Source organism: Ursus arctos, unplaced genomic scaffold (genome assembly GCF_023065955.2).
Source record: "Ursus arctos isolate Adak ecotype North America unplaced genomic scaffold, UrsArc2.0 scaffold_37, whole genome shotgun sequence".
NCBI lineage: Eukaryota > Metazoa > Chordata > Mammalia > Carnivora > Ursidae > Ursus > Ursus arctos.
Genome location: NW_026623053.1, coordinates 2,339,862 through 2,355,652, shown reverse-complemented (window position 1 = coordinate 2,355,652; position 15,791 = coordinate 2,339,862). Strand labels below are relative to the sequence as shown.

At 56.1% G+C, this 15,791-nt stretch overlaps 1 protein-coding gene across 1 annotated transcript; it reads left to right on the top strand.

The window, feature by feature from the left end:
- The first annotated feature begins 4,776 nt into the window (after positions 1-4,776).
- On the top strand, positions 4,777-11,861 carry LOC130542565 (ral guanine nucleotide dissociation stimulator-like). The gene is made up of 3 exons (XM_057306448.1): positions 4,777-9,822; positions 10,465-10,524; positions 11,431-11,861. Exons 1-3 carry the CDS (start codon positions 9,758-9,760, stop codon positions 11,642-11,644), a joined length of 339 nt encoding a protein of 112 aa, XP_057162431.1. The 5' UTR covers positions 4,777-9,757; the 3' UTR covers positions 11,645-11,861.
- Positions 11,862-15,791: the final 3,930 nt, after the last annotated feature.

The following is a 15,791-nucleotide window of genomic DNA, read 5'->3' as shown; positions in this document are numbered from 1 at the left end:
GCGCCGGAGCCCGAGCAGCCTGCAGCACCACCTTCGGAGGTCCCCGAAGAGCCCTGTAGGCCACGTCTCATGTCACAGCCAACGGATGATATACTCACAGCTCTGACTCCCTGTGAAGAGCTTGAAGACCGACCTGCACTTTTTGCAGCCACGGCGCCCACACACGCTGCAGCACCAACTATGGAGGTCCCTGAAGGGCCCCTGATGCCACCTGCCCTGTCGGAGCCGGCGCAGGACATACTCACTGCTCTGACTCCCTGTCAGGAGCTCCAAGAGCCACCTCCGCCCTTGGCAGCACCAGAACCCGAGCAGCCTGCAGCACCAGCTACGGAGGTCCCTGAGGAGCCCCTTAGGCCACGTCCCATATCAGAGCCAACAGAGGATATACTCAGGGCGCTGACCCTCTCTCAGGTGCAAGAAGAGTCACCTGCACCTTTGACAGCGCGGGAGCCTGAGCAGGCTCCGGCACCAGCCATGGAGGTCCCTGAAGAGCGCGTGATGACAGCTCCCATTTCAGAGCCACGGCAGGATATACTCAGCGCTCTGACTCCCTGTCAGGAGCTTGAAGACCCACCTGCACCTTTGGCAGCCCCGGTGCCCGCGCACGCTGCGGCACTAACTATGGAGGTCCCTGAAGGGCCCCTGATGTCACTTGCCTTGTCAGAGCCAGCGGAGGATATACACAGAGCTCTGACTCCCTGTCAGCAGCTACAAGAGCCACCTGCACCTTTGGCAGCCCCAGAGTCCAAGCAGGCTACAGCACCAGTTATCGGGCTTGCCGAAGGGCGCCGCCTACCACCTCTCTCAGTGGAGCATCCGGCCTCGGCCCCGGCCCCGGAGCAGCCGTTCCTGCTCGCTGAATCCCCAAAGGATGGCTTCCCCTCCCCTGTCATTCCAGTGTTTCTAATTTTTGCGTTGTTCATGCACCTATTTCATAGCTTAATACGTTCTGGTCTATAAATAAAGGATAAATTGAGTTTTCATGGAATTTTACTCTGATCCTTTTAAATTGTACCTCCAGGTGTCATTAGGTACACAGTGTTTCACAACCTGTCCTTCTACAATATTTCCCTCCCAGACACTCCCGTGCCACTCGTCAGATACTGCTCATTCCCTCAGCCCAGTCCCTGTAGCCACGGCTCCCCTCTCGTCTCCGCCTCTGTGAGTTACTTCTTCTGGGTTTTCATGTGTGTGGGATCAGGCAGTGTGGCCTTTTTGTATCTAGCTACGTAACCTATGAGTGATTCATTTTTTTTTCAGGTTTTTTTCTCTTAAAAAACAAACAAACACAGAAACACAAAAACAGAAACAAAAAAAAACCCATTTTACTACAAAGGAATATTGCTGATACAATACTGCGCATGTGAAGCCCCAAAATGAAATGTTTTCATGATCTGGGATAGGCTTCCCTTTTGTAAGTGTGACCCAGGAGCCAGAAATCTCTGGGTCCAGGAGACACCTTCAAAATCTTTCATCTTCCTGGATAGGCCAGGTTTCAATGATCCTAATGTGCATGTTATAAAAATATTAAGACTGCATATTAAATCTTCCTCTTTATTACAAACATATCAGGTAATTTAAAAGTTCTCTAAGGTTTCAGCCAGATTACGTTTTGGTAGCAAAAGAGTGATGTAAATATGAAGAAAGGAAGACACATTCCTTCTACCTTCTACCATGATAGCCCATAACACATGGCGTCCCTCTTCCAGTCCTTTCCCTCGGAGTGTATGGGTGAGTGAGAGCGGGGGAGGGGGTTTGCCTGTGTGGGGGACAGGGTGGGGCAGGGAGGGTTCCACAGCTGGGCTCTTGTTCGGCCTGAGGTCCCCACAGTGGACAGGCACTGCTACTCCTCTCCTGTCCCCTTCTGCATTTTCAGGAGCTACACATCATTTACTCAGCAGCACCACCTGCCCAACAACTGAGACCTCTCCAATTCTTTGAGTCTCCTCCTTAAAGTGAAGAGTACAATGTGCCGTAAATCTCTTGTGCTTTAGGGCTGTTTCCTAAAAGCACAATTTCTGGAACACACGCTAGTCCCACTGTTGGGAGTATTGGCTGCAGGGTCCTCTAGCTATACTCTCTTTCTTTCCGTGGAGCCTTGCTCGGGAAAGGAGGGTCCCCGGAGACTAGAGATGAACCCTGAAATCACGAGGAAGACAAGCCAGCAGTGAGGCCATCAGGCTACCTGGGCGGGACCCATGGAGCACGGAAGAGCCTGTCCATACCGCCCTCATGGATCCTCCCTCCACAAGCAGCCCTGCCCCCCCACCCCCCCCACCCCCGTCCTGGAACACCCCTCATCCAGACCCCGTCCCGGGACACACCCCAGCCACTCCAGCCCCTCTTGCTCTAGAACTCAGCTTCTAAGTAGAGCAACCGGGTCCTGCTTCCAGGCCAGCAGAGGGGCGTCGGCCGGGCCACACTTGTCTGCTTGCTCCGGGTCCATCCTTTTTGGGCCCTCTCCTCGCAGGAAGGAACCAACCTCTCAGGGCCGCTCAGCTCAGGGAGTCACAGACATGACCTGAATGTGTTCATCCATATGTCCACTAGGTGGCAACAGCGAGAACTGCTTGAACCTCTGTGAACAGGAGGGACCTTTACTGAGGAGGCAAGAGAAGGCTAGCTGAGGACAAAGCCGGAACTGACACCCCACCCCCACCCCCCACCATGGGGTGGACGTGACATTCCTCAGGCACTCCCGGCTGCCCTAAAGGGCAAAGAAATAGTTCACCTATAGACACCACAATCCTGCAAGACTTAAGTCTCCCTCAGTTTCCCAATGTCTTAGCACTTTCCAAGAACCAAGCCTTTCTATCAGTTACTTAGCTTCCTGAAGGGAAAGTAGATACAATGAAATGTCCTTCTAGTCTGCAGCCTCCAGGAAGTTCCCAACCGTCTTAATGTTCATGCCTTGCTAGAGGGCAAAACCACCTTCCCTAGACAATGGCAAGGCCTCTGTACCTTGGGAGTCTTCTTTAGCATATGCAAGTATTATCTCAACCTCCCTTTTTCCTTCCCTTCCCCCAACCCCATAGTCTTATCATCAGTCACCCCTCACAAGCCAGAGCAGCAGCTCTTTCTGCCACGGGTCCTGTCATAAACCACCAGTTTTGCACCAAAGACGTCTCAAGAATTCTCTCCTGGTCGTCGGCTCCGGGTTCCACCCCACTGAACCTCACCTATATTCCACGACCTCCTCATTTCCAAAGCACACTGGGTGCTCATGGAAGCTGCAGGATGGACAGAGCCTCAACCGGCGGCTTTGGCACTGGGCATAGCCCCTCCACACCCCTCAGGCTCCTCCAGCAGCGACCCCCTGCCCCTGCCAGCCCCAATTCCCGATAACCCTCCGGTTCAGTTGTTGTGAGAGCAGTGCCTACGCTTCCTGCTCGAGACCCAAGTGAGGAGAAGGGAGAGATCCCTCTCCTCGCACCAAGTCACTTGACGGGGAGTCCACTTGATCAGAAGCTCTCCGTCTGGGAGCCCTGCAAAGGACAGGAATGCTGTGACCCTCCGCCTTCCCTCAGGAGCTTTGGTGTGGGGAGCACCGCAGACGTCTACACAACTTGGCGCACAACAGCATCACACCTCCGCGCCTACAGATGCGGGCGGCCGTTTTTATTCTCACCCTCTCAAGAGGCGGGGAAAGCCCTCTGGGAACGCAAGGCACACAGAGCAACCCGCTGACCCTGAGCCCCACCGGGCCCCCTGGCAAGGGGCAGTGCATCCCCGTCCAGGCAAAAACACCTGCGAAACAGGGCACTAGGCCCCTGCCCCCCGAATACGAGGTGAAACAACAAGTGAACAGCAAGTTTACAGACCAAAGAGGACGGCCAAACTCCAGCGCTAGGGGAAAATAGCACCTAGAGCTCGAGGCTTTTTCTCATCATTCATTTCTCTCTCCATTCAACATTTTCCATTTCGTTTTTTTTTTTTGTCTTTTTTCCCTTTCCAACTACTTTTTCTTTTTCTTTTAGCGACTCTTCATTTTTCAATCTTTTCTTAACTTTCATTTTTTACATTGACATTTTATACACATATTCTTCATTTTTGGATTTCTGTCGCTATATTCAATTTGATTTCTGTGTATATATGAGTTTGGCTTTCTTTACCATTTTGGGATTTAGTGACTTCCAACACACAGACCAACAGACATTCGGGACGAAGTGGCTCACCCTGTTTTGTCCACCCTGTGAGATCCTAATCTCTCTCTCCCCCATCCATTCTTCTCCGGGGAAAGTGACAAGAGGGAGGGATTCACGGCAAAAGAAAGAGCCAGAGGTAACCCTCTCTGCCACTGATCTAATACATACGGTTTTAAGTAAGATGTCAGAGCTGGAACTCAGGATGACAATTACAGAGTTGCTAGCTGGGCTTGAAAAAAAGTCTAAATGACACGAGAGACTCTCAGAGTGCAGAAATGAAATCGAATCAGGCCCAAATTCCAAAGGCTCTAACTGAGATGCAGTCTACATTGCATGTGGACGCTCTAACGGCCAGGGTCAATGAGGCAGAAGACAGAGTCAGTGACACCAAAGACAAGCTGACGGAAAGGAAGGAAGCCGAGGAAAAGAGAGAAAGCCAACGAATGGACCATGGGTGGAGGAATTGAAAAATCAGTGATGCCACAAAAGGAAACAATATTGGAATTACTTCTGGCCCCGAGGGAGAAGACACAGAGGGACAGAAGATCTGTCTGTGTAGATCGTAGCTGAGAACTTCCCCAATCTGGGAGGGAAACGGGCATTCAAGTCCAAGAGGTAGAGAGGACTCTTCCCCAAATCCACAGGAATAGAGGAACACCCTAACATATACAGTGACGTTTGCAATTTCAGACACAAAGAGAAAATCCTGAAAGCAGCTTGAGACAAGAGGGTCTTCTAGCCACATACCTATCCACAGAGAGCTGGCACCCCAGAAAGGGCTGGCGTGATCGAGTCAGGGTACTAAATGAGAAAAACATGCAGCCAAGAATACTTTACCCAGCAAGGAGGCATTCCGAATAGGAGCAGAGATAAAGAGCTTCCAGGACAGAAAGGAACTCAAAGGATTTGGCCGCGAAACCACCCTGCAAGAAAAAGGAAGGGGGATCCTGTAAGTGAAGAGACACTCCAAGAGTACCACAGACCAGAAAGAAACAGAGACCATCTACAGAATTAGGGACGTGACAGGTAACGCAATGGACTCATCTCCATCTGCTTTTTAGATTTTTTCTTTATCATTGGTCTGAAGCAATTTTATCGGGATGTAGGTTGATAAGGAGGGTTTTTTTCATGATCTTTATGTTTGGGGGTTTTGTTGGCTGGATTCCTGAATTCTTGAATCTCTGGGTGGAGAGGGTTCATACAATTCAGATAATAATCAGACATTACTTCTTCAAACAGTTTTTTTCTGTACCTCAGCCAATTTCTTATCTACCAGGCCACGTGAAATTGCTACAAAGCTCACACATACTCTAGTGTTTGTGTGCAGGGCGTGGTTTGCACCCTTCCTTTTCTCTGCTTTATTCTGGACAACTGCAATGATCATACATTCACGTTCTCTCCCTCTCTCTCTCTCTCTCTCTCTCTCTCTGCTATTTAGTGTCTAACGTGAAGGAAAGGCCATCTACTACATTTTTCATCTTAGACGTGCTACTGTTCAGCTCCAGAAGTTGGGTTTTCCTTGTTTTCATATTTTCTATATCTCTGTTTCACTTCATCCTTTGTGTACATTCTTACGTATATAAAACCTCTTTCTAACGGTGGTTTGAATGTCCATGGGCAATACTTCCATCGTCTTTTTCATTTCTGGGTAGGTTTCTATTGTTTAATCTTTCTCCTCAGTACGAGGTGAACTTTTCTCCCTCTTTGCATCCTGGTAATCTTTTGTTGGAAGGCAGCTATCGTGAATGTTAATTGTTAGATATTAACTATGGCTTATATTTCTACACATACCCTTGAGGATTGTTCTGATGGGGAGGTTCTTGGAAAACTATTTTATCCTTCCAGACTAGCTTTCCAAAGGTTTGTTAGGTGGTATCACAGTAGTCTTCAATGTATTTTGCTACTGTTCTGTTGGTATTCTGAGCTCTCTTTGCAATGTCCCACGAATTACGAGGTTTTCCACTCTGCCTGCTGCCGGTAGCACAGACTTTTCCTGATTGTGTGTGAAGGCTAGTGACATTTTCCTCTCTGCTTCCCCTGCGCTATTATTTTCCCCACACCACCTACGTTCCTCACACATGTGCCCTACTGCGGAATGCTATGAAAACTCAAAAGTGATCCTAGATGGCTTTCTGAGGTCCTCTTTCTCTGTGCAGCTCTCCTCAGTATTCTGTACTGTAAACCACAGCCATATTGACTTCTCCAAACTTCCACCTTGCTGTCTCCAACTCATGGAAATGGCTGAGCTTCGCCTGTGTTCTACATTCCTGACCCATAGACTAGAAATGAAATCTCTTTAGGCAGTAAGTTAGGGAAATGCAGAGTCCCTCATGTTTGTCTTCCCCCTTGCACTAGTCACTTCCCTGCATTGCCTGGAAATATATCGAAAGTGTTCTTTTGCCAGGGCGCCTGGGTGGCTCAGTTGCTTACGCCTCCGACTCGTGATCTGGACTCGGGTCACGAACTCAGGGTCTTGGGATCAAGACCAGCATTGGGCATCACACTCAGCACAGAGTCGGCTTGAGATTCTGTCTCCCCTCTCCCTCTATTCTCCCCACCCCCCACACTCTGTCTCTCAAACCAACACAGAAAATCTTTCAAATGAAAGAAAATCAGTTACGTAAGAGACAGCCTCTGCAACAAGGGGAAGACCCCAGCAGGGTCCGTGCCTTGCCCAGAATCACAGACTGGTAAGAAGGCAGAACCAGGCCTGAACCCAGCTGTCCGAGTGTCCTCAACGGTGGGGCCGTGGCTGAACCTAGCAACTCACTGGGAGCTCGGGAAGAGGTTGTGTTTTGGAACTGGCTGTAGACCTGGAGATGGTATGGGGGTGAGAAGAAGCATCGACATCCCAGGCAGGAGGCATCCCAGCACGTACCCGTCTGAGGAGGAGCCCAGGCCAGGGCAACCCACTGACGGCACCCCTGCCCGCAGGACACCCAGAGGAAAGGAGGGATGGCTCGTGACACACGACTGGCAGCGTCTAGGGGTAAGGGTGGGCTCAGCCCCTCTAAGCCAAGGCTCCAATGCCTTCTGCAGGGTTTGCCTTGGAAATTAGAAAGCCTAAGACCTGGGAAAGCTATTTCCCATCCACCCCTAGGTGGGACTCTCATCTTCTGGGCCTGCACAATACGAGTATTGGGGCCCACACATGTGCACAGATACACACACAACACAATAGGGACTGCGGGTGGCATCGGAGGAGCTACAGACTCAGAGAAGGTGAGAAAGGAAGAAAATGTGGTGGCAGGTATTCCCTACGTGGGACACCACTCCCCCAATTTCTTAGATGGTATCCCACCTGTGCCTGTGGACTTCCGCAAGAAGTCCGCTGGAAAAATCCCTATCGCACAGGCAAGACACAGACCATCCCTGACGGGCACAACGGCTTCTCCGGGGTCCCCAACAGGGAAGATGGAGACTTGCGTCAGAGCCCGGGGTGTTTCTAAGCTGGGGCCCTGGCTGCACCCAGACCTTCCCTAGGGCCTGTGGAGAGGGTTGTGTTGGTGTCACTGGGTACGCATGTGGCATGGCACGCAGAAAGGGGATGAGCAGTCGGCAGCCCAGAGCACTGTTTGTGTAGGTGCTAGTCCAGGTGTGCACTCGGGGAGGGGATCCCAGGAAGTGAAGTCACTTCCCTGATAACCGACCCCCACAGAACTTGGAACCCCGGTCACCAGGCACCCACATTCTAGTGCGGTCCCGTATCAGGCTCACTTGGCCGGAGACATTCGATAGCGAAAGATGTTCTCTTGCTGCGTGCCCATTTTCCGGGGCTCTGGCTTCCAGAAACCCCGGGCTGAGGGACTTTTCACCTGCTGCAGACACTGGCTCAACCCGCGCCCCCGACGCCGCAGGGCCTTTGCCAGGAGGTGCCGGAAGGTAATACCGAGCGGCCTAGGCCAGGCCAGGCCAGGCCAGGCCAGGCCACCTCTCCGAGCCATCCCTGGGCAGCCCCATCCCCCCAGTTTCAGGGAAAGAGGGGTATGTGGGGGAGGTCCCGCCCTGGGCTGGAGGAGGTTGCAGGGCAGTGGATACCCTGGGGATGCCTTCATGGTCACACCGATGCCACGGTGGGCAGGGTGGAAAGAGGATTCCTGAGGTGCCTCTCACCAGGGCCAGAGTGAATCCAAGGCCCTCGAGCTGTGTCACTTTTCTCTCCATGGTGGAGCTGCGTGCATCCTGGGGTGTGGTGGGTCTGCAAGGGAGTCCCCTGGGTCTGAGGACCAGCAAAGGCAGCCAGACAGACCTCCGAGGCCTCCCGCCTGGCTGCCGGGCACTGTCTTTACAGAGCTCCACACAGGAGACAGGGCAGGAGCTGAACGATGGGATCCCCTGCCCCACCTCCCAAAAGGACAGGAAGGAGTCCCCTACTGCCAACAAAGTCCAGCGCTGGCTCAGGGTGAGTGGAGGTGCCGGAGGGACCCAGCACCCAGGGCACCGATGCGGCACAAAGGGACCCAGATCCCAGAAACCAGCCTCTGGGCTCCTCGGGGCTCCCTCCTGGACTCCTGCTCCCATGTGAACCTGGATCCCCATCTCCTCCCCAAACCTGCCCTCAGGGCCCTGCCAACGGCCTTGGCCCCATGCACAGTCCCTATCCACATATCTGTACGAATATCAGAAAAGCGACCTTAAACCACCTCTCATCCCTTGCTCGAGATCCTGCTGAGCTGGGAGACTTTTCCCCAACGGGGCCTGGGGCTCATGGTACTATGCCTATTGCTCTGCCCTTTGGTTGTGAAGGAACCCATCCCTGGGGCCCCTCCAGGGTCCGGAGCAGGCGCCTCCTTGTGCTGCACAACATTCCAGAAGGCCCATCAGTTACCGCAGCCACTGAGCCCTTCACAGAGGCAGGACGTTCATGTGATTCCCTTCTGTTGCCAACTCACAGCGCTGCACGGAACATCCTACGTGCCCTAAAATCCCGAGCACCCCCACCCATGAAACAGTCTCTGTGGTCTCAAGCCTCACATACATCGTCAGAAATCACAGGGACGATGCCGTTAGTGCAGGGAGCGGCTGTCAATACTCAGCTAACGATCTGACCTGAGATACCGACGTCCATTCACACACCCCCCACCTCACATCCCCGTATTGTTGCCATTCTCCTTTTTCCCTAAAGAGATTGCACGAGTTATGTGTTTGAGAGACAGACAGACAGAGACAGAGACAGAGACAGAGACGGGGGTTGGAGACACAGAGGGAGAGACAGGATCCTCAAGCAGACCCTGCCCTAAGTGCGAAGCCTGACGACGGACTCGATCTCAGGACGCGCGCATCAGGAGCTCAGCCGAAACCAAGAGGCGGACCCTGAACCCACGGAACCAGCCAGGCACCTTGCTCCTTTTGTCTACTGTGGGCCCTCCTGTCCCACCTCTTTGCCTACGTCACCGAGAGCCTGGGGGTTTGCTCTGGGCTCCAAACCCCAACCCTCCTGGTGACCGCAGTGAAGACCGCATGTCTCCCCTGTCCCACCTCAGGCTAGAAAGGCCTCAACCGTGAAGAGCAATGGGACCTGCGTGGTGCGGCCCCAACGGGCAGAGCTGCTGAAGAAGCGAGTAGAACACCTGCTGCCCGCCTTCCTAGACGGAGACCTCAGCTACGTCTCCATGTTCCTGGCCACATACAGAGCTTACGCTACCACCCAGGAGGTGCTGGACCAGCTGGTGACAAGGTGAGCACCCTGCCCCTCCACAGCCCAGTGGGATTTGCCCACCTCCTGCCTGGGAGTCTGGGGAATGCCACCCAACTTCGCGGAGCCTCAGTGGGCTCCTCGGACTGGGGCAGAGTTATTACAGGGACTCAGTGGGGTCCTGGAGGGTAAGGACACCTGGGCGCCTGGCCCTGTGGAAAGGTCCGCTACGGGGGCTGTGGTCGTGCTCGTGGATCATCGTCCCGCTCCCCATGAAGAAGCCTCTGCCTCAGCCCTCACCGTCACCACGGTCTTGAGCTGGGCTCTTTTCCCCTTGGAAAAGGACATCTGACACTCCATCTGGGGGTCTGTGTCCTGGGTGAGACCAGAGCAGGCATGCCCGGGCATGAGCAGGGGGCCCCAGGCCCACTCAGCTCTCTGGGATGGGGCTGGTGGGGGCCCTTTCATTCATCGAGCATAAAGGATGGATGCCCTTCTAGGTGCAGACCTGCAGACGCTTCCCTGGGCGCTGACTGTGATCCCACGCACACAGCAGACAGCACCCGGGAGCACCCCAGGGCTCCATTCTAGTCGGCAGTCAGACAGGGACACTAGATATGATGAGAGGGAGGGTTCACAGGGCATTTCATGCGATCCCCCCACCACCCCTCCGGCCTCCTCTAGCTACGGATGCGTCCTCTCTTCCTGGGACGAGATCGGCGGAGACCAGGAGCAGCGGGGCACGTGAGTGAGCTTTGGCTAATGCACAGGGCCCTTCCTTCTTCGAGAGGGCAGCGAGGGGACTGTGATCTGGGGGCTGCTGGACCCTCATCCCACACATCTGCCATTCCTGTGAGAGGGTCCAGGTCTGAGGGCTGCTTCTGCAGAAGAGGAAAGGGGGCCTGGAGAGCCCTGGGTGGGGTGTGGGCACTGTGGGAGAGCAGAGCGGGCTGGAGGGCAGCCTCAGCCCCTAACAGAGTCATTCCCCATCCCCGCCGCCTCTCAGCCCTGTCTCTACCCTAATCCTGGGACCCAGAACAAAGGGCGTGGCTTCCACACATCTGGTGGAACGTCGACACTGGGTGCTCAGCAGGTACTCAGGAGACCCAGGGAGGGCTCGGGGACTGGACGTCCCCCAGCCAGTGGGAGATTAGTGTCCACGCAAGGACACCCTCTCCTGGCACCTACTGAACGAGGCAGCACGTAGGCACGGGAGGGGAAGTGGGAGGTATCGGGAGGGTCCTGGGAAGGCCAGGGATGGGACAGAGTCCCTTAGTTCCCTCCTTGATTGGATAGTCACAGCAATGACCACGCCAGACACGCCACCCCTCCCTGCCCACATGCAGTGCAAGTCACGCGGCAAGTGGGCAGGGAGACTGAGCAGGGTGTCCAGCTTCCGCTTGGAGGACAGAAATGGTCACACCAGGGGTCAAGGACTCCCACTCACAGAGGCTTTGGGCCAGCCCCTCCTCAGTGACCAGGCCTGCCTCAGGCAGCTCTGCCACATCACAGGTGGACATGGAGTAGGAATGGGCTCTGACAGCCAGGAGCCGGGGACCCAGGGGCCCAGGTTCCGACAGGGGCTCCCTGGGGCATCCGCGTGGGAGGTGCCCTGTCCTCTGACTCCTCTGCCCACCTGTCTGTCCCCAGGGTCATCTCCTCCATCCTGGGCACCTGGCTGGACCACTACCCTGAAGATTTCTTCCAGCCCCCAGAATTTCCCTGCCTAAAGACACTACTGGCATACGTAGGGCTCCTCGTGCCAGGCTCAGACCTGGAGCAACGTGCCTGGCTCCTCCTCTCTCGGCTGCGACACCTCGAGCCCGCTGAGCCGGAGGCTGGGGGTGAGGAGGACTGGGGGTGACTGATGGAGGCCTGTGGAGGGGAGAGAGTGGGCCACACAGAGCAAGCCTCCACAGACTGCAGTGTGGCTGGGAGCAAGGAGTGGTCTCAGATCACTGTCCCCATGGGCTACAGTTTGGGGAGACCACCCAGGGACGGGTTCTTAGACAATACTGAGTGGTGGGCAAAGTTGCCTTCATTTGGAAGGGACATGGAAAGACAATCATGATGACCATACTTTCTCTTCTTGGAGCGACAGCAGCAGCCCCACAGCGAGATCCGCAACCGCGCCGAAAGCTAGTCCCAGCTCCCACTGTGGTGCCTGATGCAGCTTCAGAGCCTGAGCTGGAAAATCCCATCACTGCTGCTGGAGCTCAGCAACTCAAAAGAGCAGGGACGTCATCTGTCGTGTCGGGCCCAGTGCAGCTGGTGGTCAGAGCTCTGATCCACCGTGAGGACGTCCAAGAGTCACCTGCACCCTTGGAAAGCCAGGAGCCTCAGCAGGCCCCAGCACCAGCCACGGAGGTCCCTGAAGAGCCCGAGATGACACCTCCCACGTCAGAGCCACGGCAGGATATACTCACAGCTCTGACTCTCTGTCGGGAGCTACAAGAGTCACCTGCACCTTTGGAAAGCCTGGAGCCCGAGCAGGCTCCAGCACTACCTATGGAGGTCCCTGAGGGGACCCTGATGCCACCTGCCCTGTCGGAGACGGCGCAGGACATACTCACTGCTCTGACTCCCTCTCAGGAGCTCCAGGAGCCACGCCCGGCCTTGGCAGCGCCGGAGCCCGAGCAGCCTGCAGCACCACCTTCGGAGGTCCCTGAAGAGCCCCTTAGGCCGCGTCCCATGTCACAGCCAACAGAGGATACACTCACAGCTCTGACTCCCTATCAGGAGCTTGAAGACCCACCTGCACCTTTCGCAGCCCCAGCGCCCACGCACGCTGCAGCACTAGCTCTGGAGGTCCCTGAAGGGTCCCTTATGCCACTTGCCGTGTCAGAGGAAGCGGAGGATACACTCACAGCTCTGACGAACGGTCATGAGCTGCAAGAGCCACCGGCATCTATGGCAGCCCCAGAGCCCGAGCAGGCCTCTGCTCCAGCTACGGAGGTCCCTGAAGGGCCCCTGATGCCACCTGCCCTATCGGAGCCGGCGCAGGACATACTCACAGCTCTGACTCCCTGTCGGAAGCTCCAAGAGCCACCTGCGCCCTTGGCAGCCCCGGAGCCCGAGCAGGCTGCAGTCCTAGCTATGGAGGTCCCTCAAGAGCCCCTCAGGCCACGTGACATGTCAGACCCAGCGGAGGATATACTCACAGCTCTCTCTGTCAGGTGCTAGAAAGGTCACCTGCACCTTTGACAGTGCGGGAATCTGAGCAGGCTCCGGCACCAGCCATGGAGGTCCCTGAAGAGCCCGTGATGACACCTGCCATTTCAGAGCCACGGCAGGATATACTCACAGCTCGGACTCTCTGTCGGGAGCTACAAGAGTCACCTGCACCTTTGGAAAGCCTGGAGCCCGAGCAGGCTCCAGCACTACCTATGGAGGTCCCTGAGGGGACCCTGATGCCACCTGCCCTGTCGGAGACGGTGCAGGACATACTCACTGCTCTGACTCCCTCTCAGGAGCTCCATGAGCCACGTCCGGCCTTGGCAGCGCCGGAGCCCGAGCAGCCTGCAGCACCACCTTCGGAGGTCCCTGAAGAGCCCCTTAGGCCACGTCCCATGTCACAGCCAACAGAGGATATACTCACAGCTCTGACTCCCTGTCAGGTGCTACAAAGGTCACCTGCACCTTTGACAGTGCGGGAATCTGAGCAGGCTCCGGCACCAGCCATGGAGGTCCCTGAAGAGCCCGTGATGACACCTGCCATTTCAGAGCCACGGCAGGATATACTCACAGCTCGGACTCTCTGTCGGGAGCTACAAGAGTCACCTGCACCTTTGGAAAGCCTGGAGCCCGAGCAGGCTCCAGCACTACCTATGGAGGTCCCTGAGGGGACCCTGATGCCACCTGCCCTGTCGGAGACGGCGCAGGACATACTCACTGCTCTGACTCCCTCTCAGGAGCTCCAGGAGCCACGTCCGGCCTTGGCAGCGCCGGAGCCCGAGCAGCCTGCAGCACCACCTTCGGAGGTCCCTGAAGAGCCCCTTAGGCCACGTCCCATGTCACAGCCAACAGAGGATATACTCACAGCTCTGACTCCCTGTGAAGAGCTTGAAGACCGACCTGCACTTTTTGCAGCCACGGCGCCCACACACGCTGCAGCACCACCTTCGGAGGTCCCTGAAGAGCCCCTTAGGCCACGTCCCCTATCAGAGCCAACAGAGGATATACTCAGGGCTCTGACCCTCTCTCAGGTGCAAGAAGAGTCACCTGCACCTTTGACAGTGCAGGAGCCTGAGCAGGCTCCGGCACCAGCCATGGAGGTCGCTGAAGAGCGCGTGATGACAGCTCCCATTTCAGGGCCACGGCAGGATATACTCAAAGCTCTGACACCATGTCAGGATCTTGAAGACCCACCTGCACCTTTCGCAGCCCGAGCGCCCGCGCATGCTGCAACACTAACTATGGAGGTCCCTGAAGGGCCCCTGATGCCACCTGCCCTGTCGGAGCCGGCGCAGGACATGCTCACTGCTCTGACTCCCTGTCAGGAGCTCCAAGAGCCACCTCCGCCCTTGGCAGCACCGGAGCCCGAGCAGCCTGCAGCACCAGCTTCGGAGGTCCCTGAAGAGCCCCTTGGGCCACGTCTCATGTCACAGCCCACAGATGATATACTCCCAGCTCTGACTCCCTGTCAGGAGCTTGAAGACCGACCGGCACTTTTCGCAGCCCCGGCGCCCACGCACGCTGCAGCACCAACTGTGGAGGTCCCTGAAGGGCCCCCGATGCCACTTGCCATGTCAGAGGAAGCGGAGGATACACTCACAGCTCTGACGAACGGTCAGGAGCTGCAAGAGCCACTGGCATCTATGGCAGCCCCAGAGCCCGAGCAGGCTCCAGCTCCAGCTATGGAGGTCCCTGAAAGGCCCCTGATGCCACCTGCCCTGTCGAAGACGGCGCAGGAGATGCAAACAGCTCTGACTCGCTGTCAGAAGCTCCAAGAGCCACCTGCGCCCTTGGCAGCCCCGGAGCCCGAGCAGGCTGCAGTCCTAGCTATGGAGGTCCCTCAAGAGCCCCTCAGGCCACGTGACATGTCAGACCCAGCGGAGGGTATACTCACAGCTCTGACTCTCTGTCAGGTGCTAGAAAGGTCACCTGCACCTTTGACAGTGCGGGAATCTGAGCAGGCTCCGGCACCAGCCATGGAGGTCCCTGAAGAGCCCGAGATGACACCTCCCACGTCAGAGCCACGGCAGGATATACTCACAGCTCTGACTCTCTGTCGGGAGCTACAAGAGTCACCTGCACCTTTGGAAAGCCTGGAGCCCGAGCAGGCTCCAGCACTACCTATGGAGGTCCCTGAGGGGACCCTGATGCCACCTGCCCTGTCGGAGACGGCGCAGGACATACTCACTGCTCTGACTCCCTCTCAGGAGCTCCAGGAGCCACGTCCGGCCTTGGCAGCGCCGGAGCCCGAGCAGCCTGCAGCACCACCTTCGGAGGTCCCTGAAGAGCCCCTTAGGCCACGTCCCATGTCACAGCCAACAGAGGATATACTCACAGCTCTGACTCCCTGTGAAGAGCTTGAAGACCGACCTGCACTTTTTGCAGCCACGGCGCCCACACACGCTGCAGCACCACCTTCGGAGGTCCCTGAAGAGCCCCTTAGGCCACGTCCCATATCAGAGCCAACAGAGGATATACTCAGGGCTCTGACCCTCTCTCAGGCGCAAGAAGAGTCACCTGCACCTTTGACAGTGCGGGAGCCTGAGCAGGCTCCGGCACCAGCCATGGAGGTCGCTGAAGAGCGCGTGATGACAGCTCCCATTTCAGGGCCACGGCAGGATATACTCAAAGCTCTGACACCATGTCAGGATCTTGAAGACCCACCTGCACCTTTCGCAGCCCGAGCGCCCGCGCATGCTGCAACACTAACTATGGAGGTCCCTGAAGGGCCCCTGATGCCACCTGCCCTGTCGGAGCCGGCGCAGGACATGCTCACTGCTCTGACTCCCTGTCAGGAGCTCCAAGAGCCACCTCCGCCCTTGGCAGCACCGGAGCCC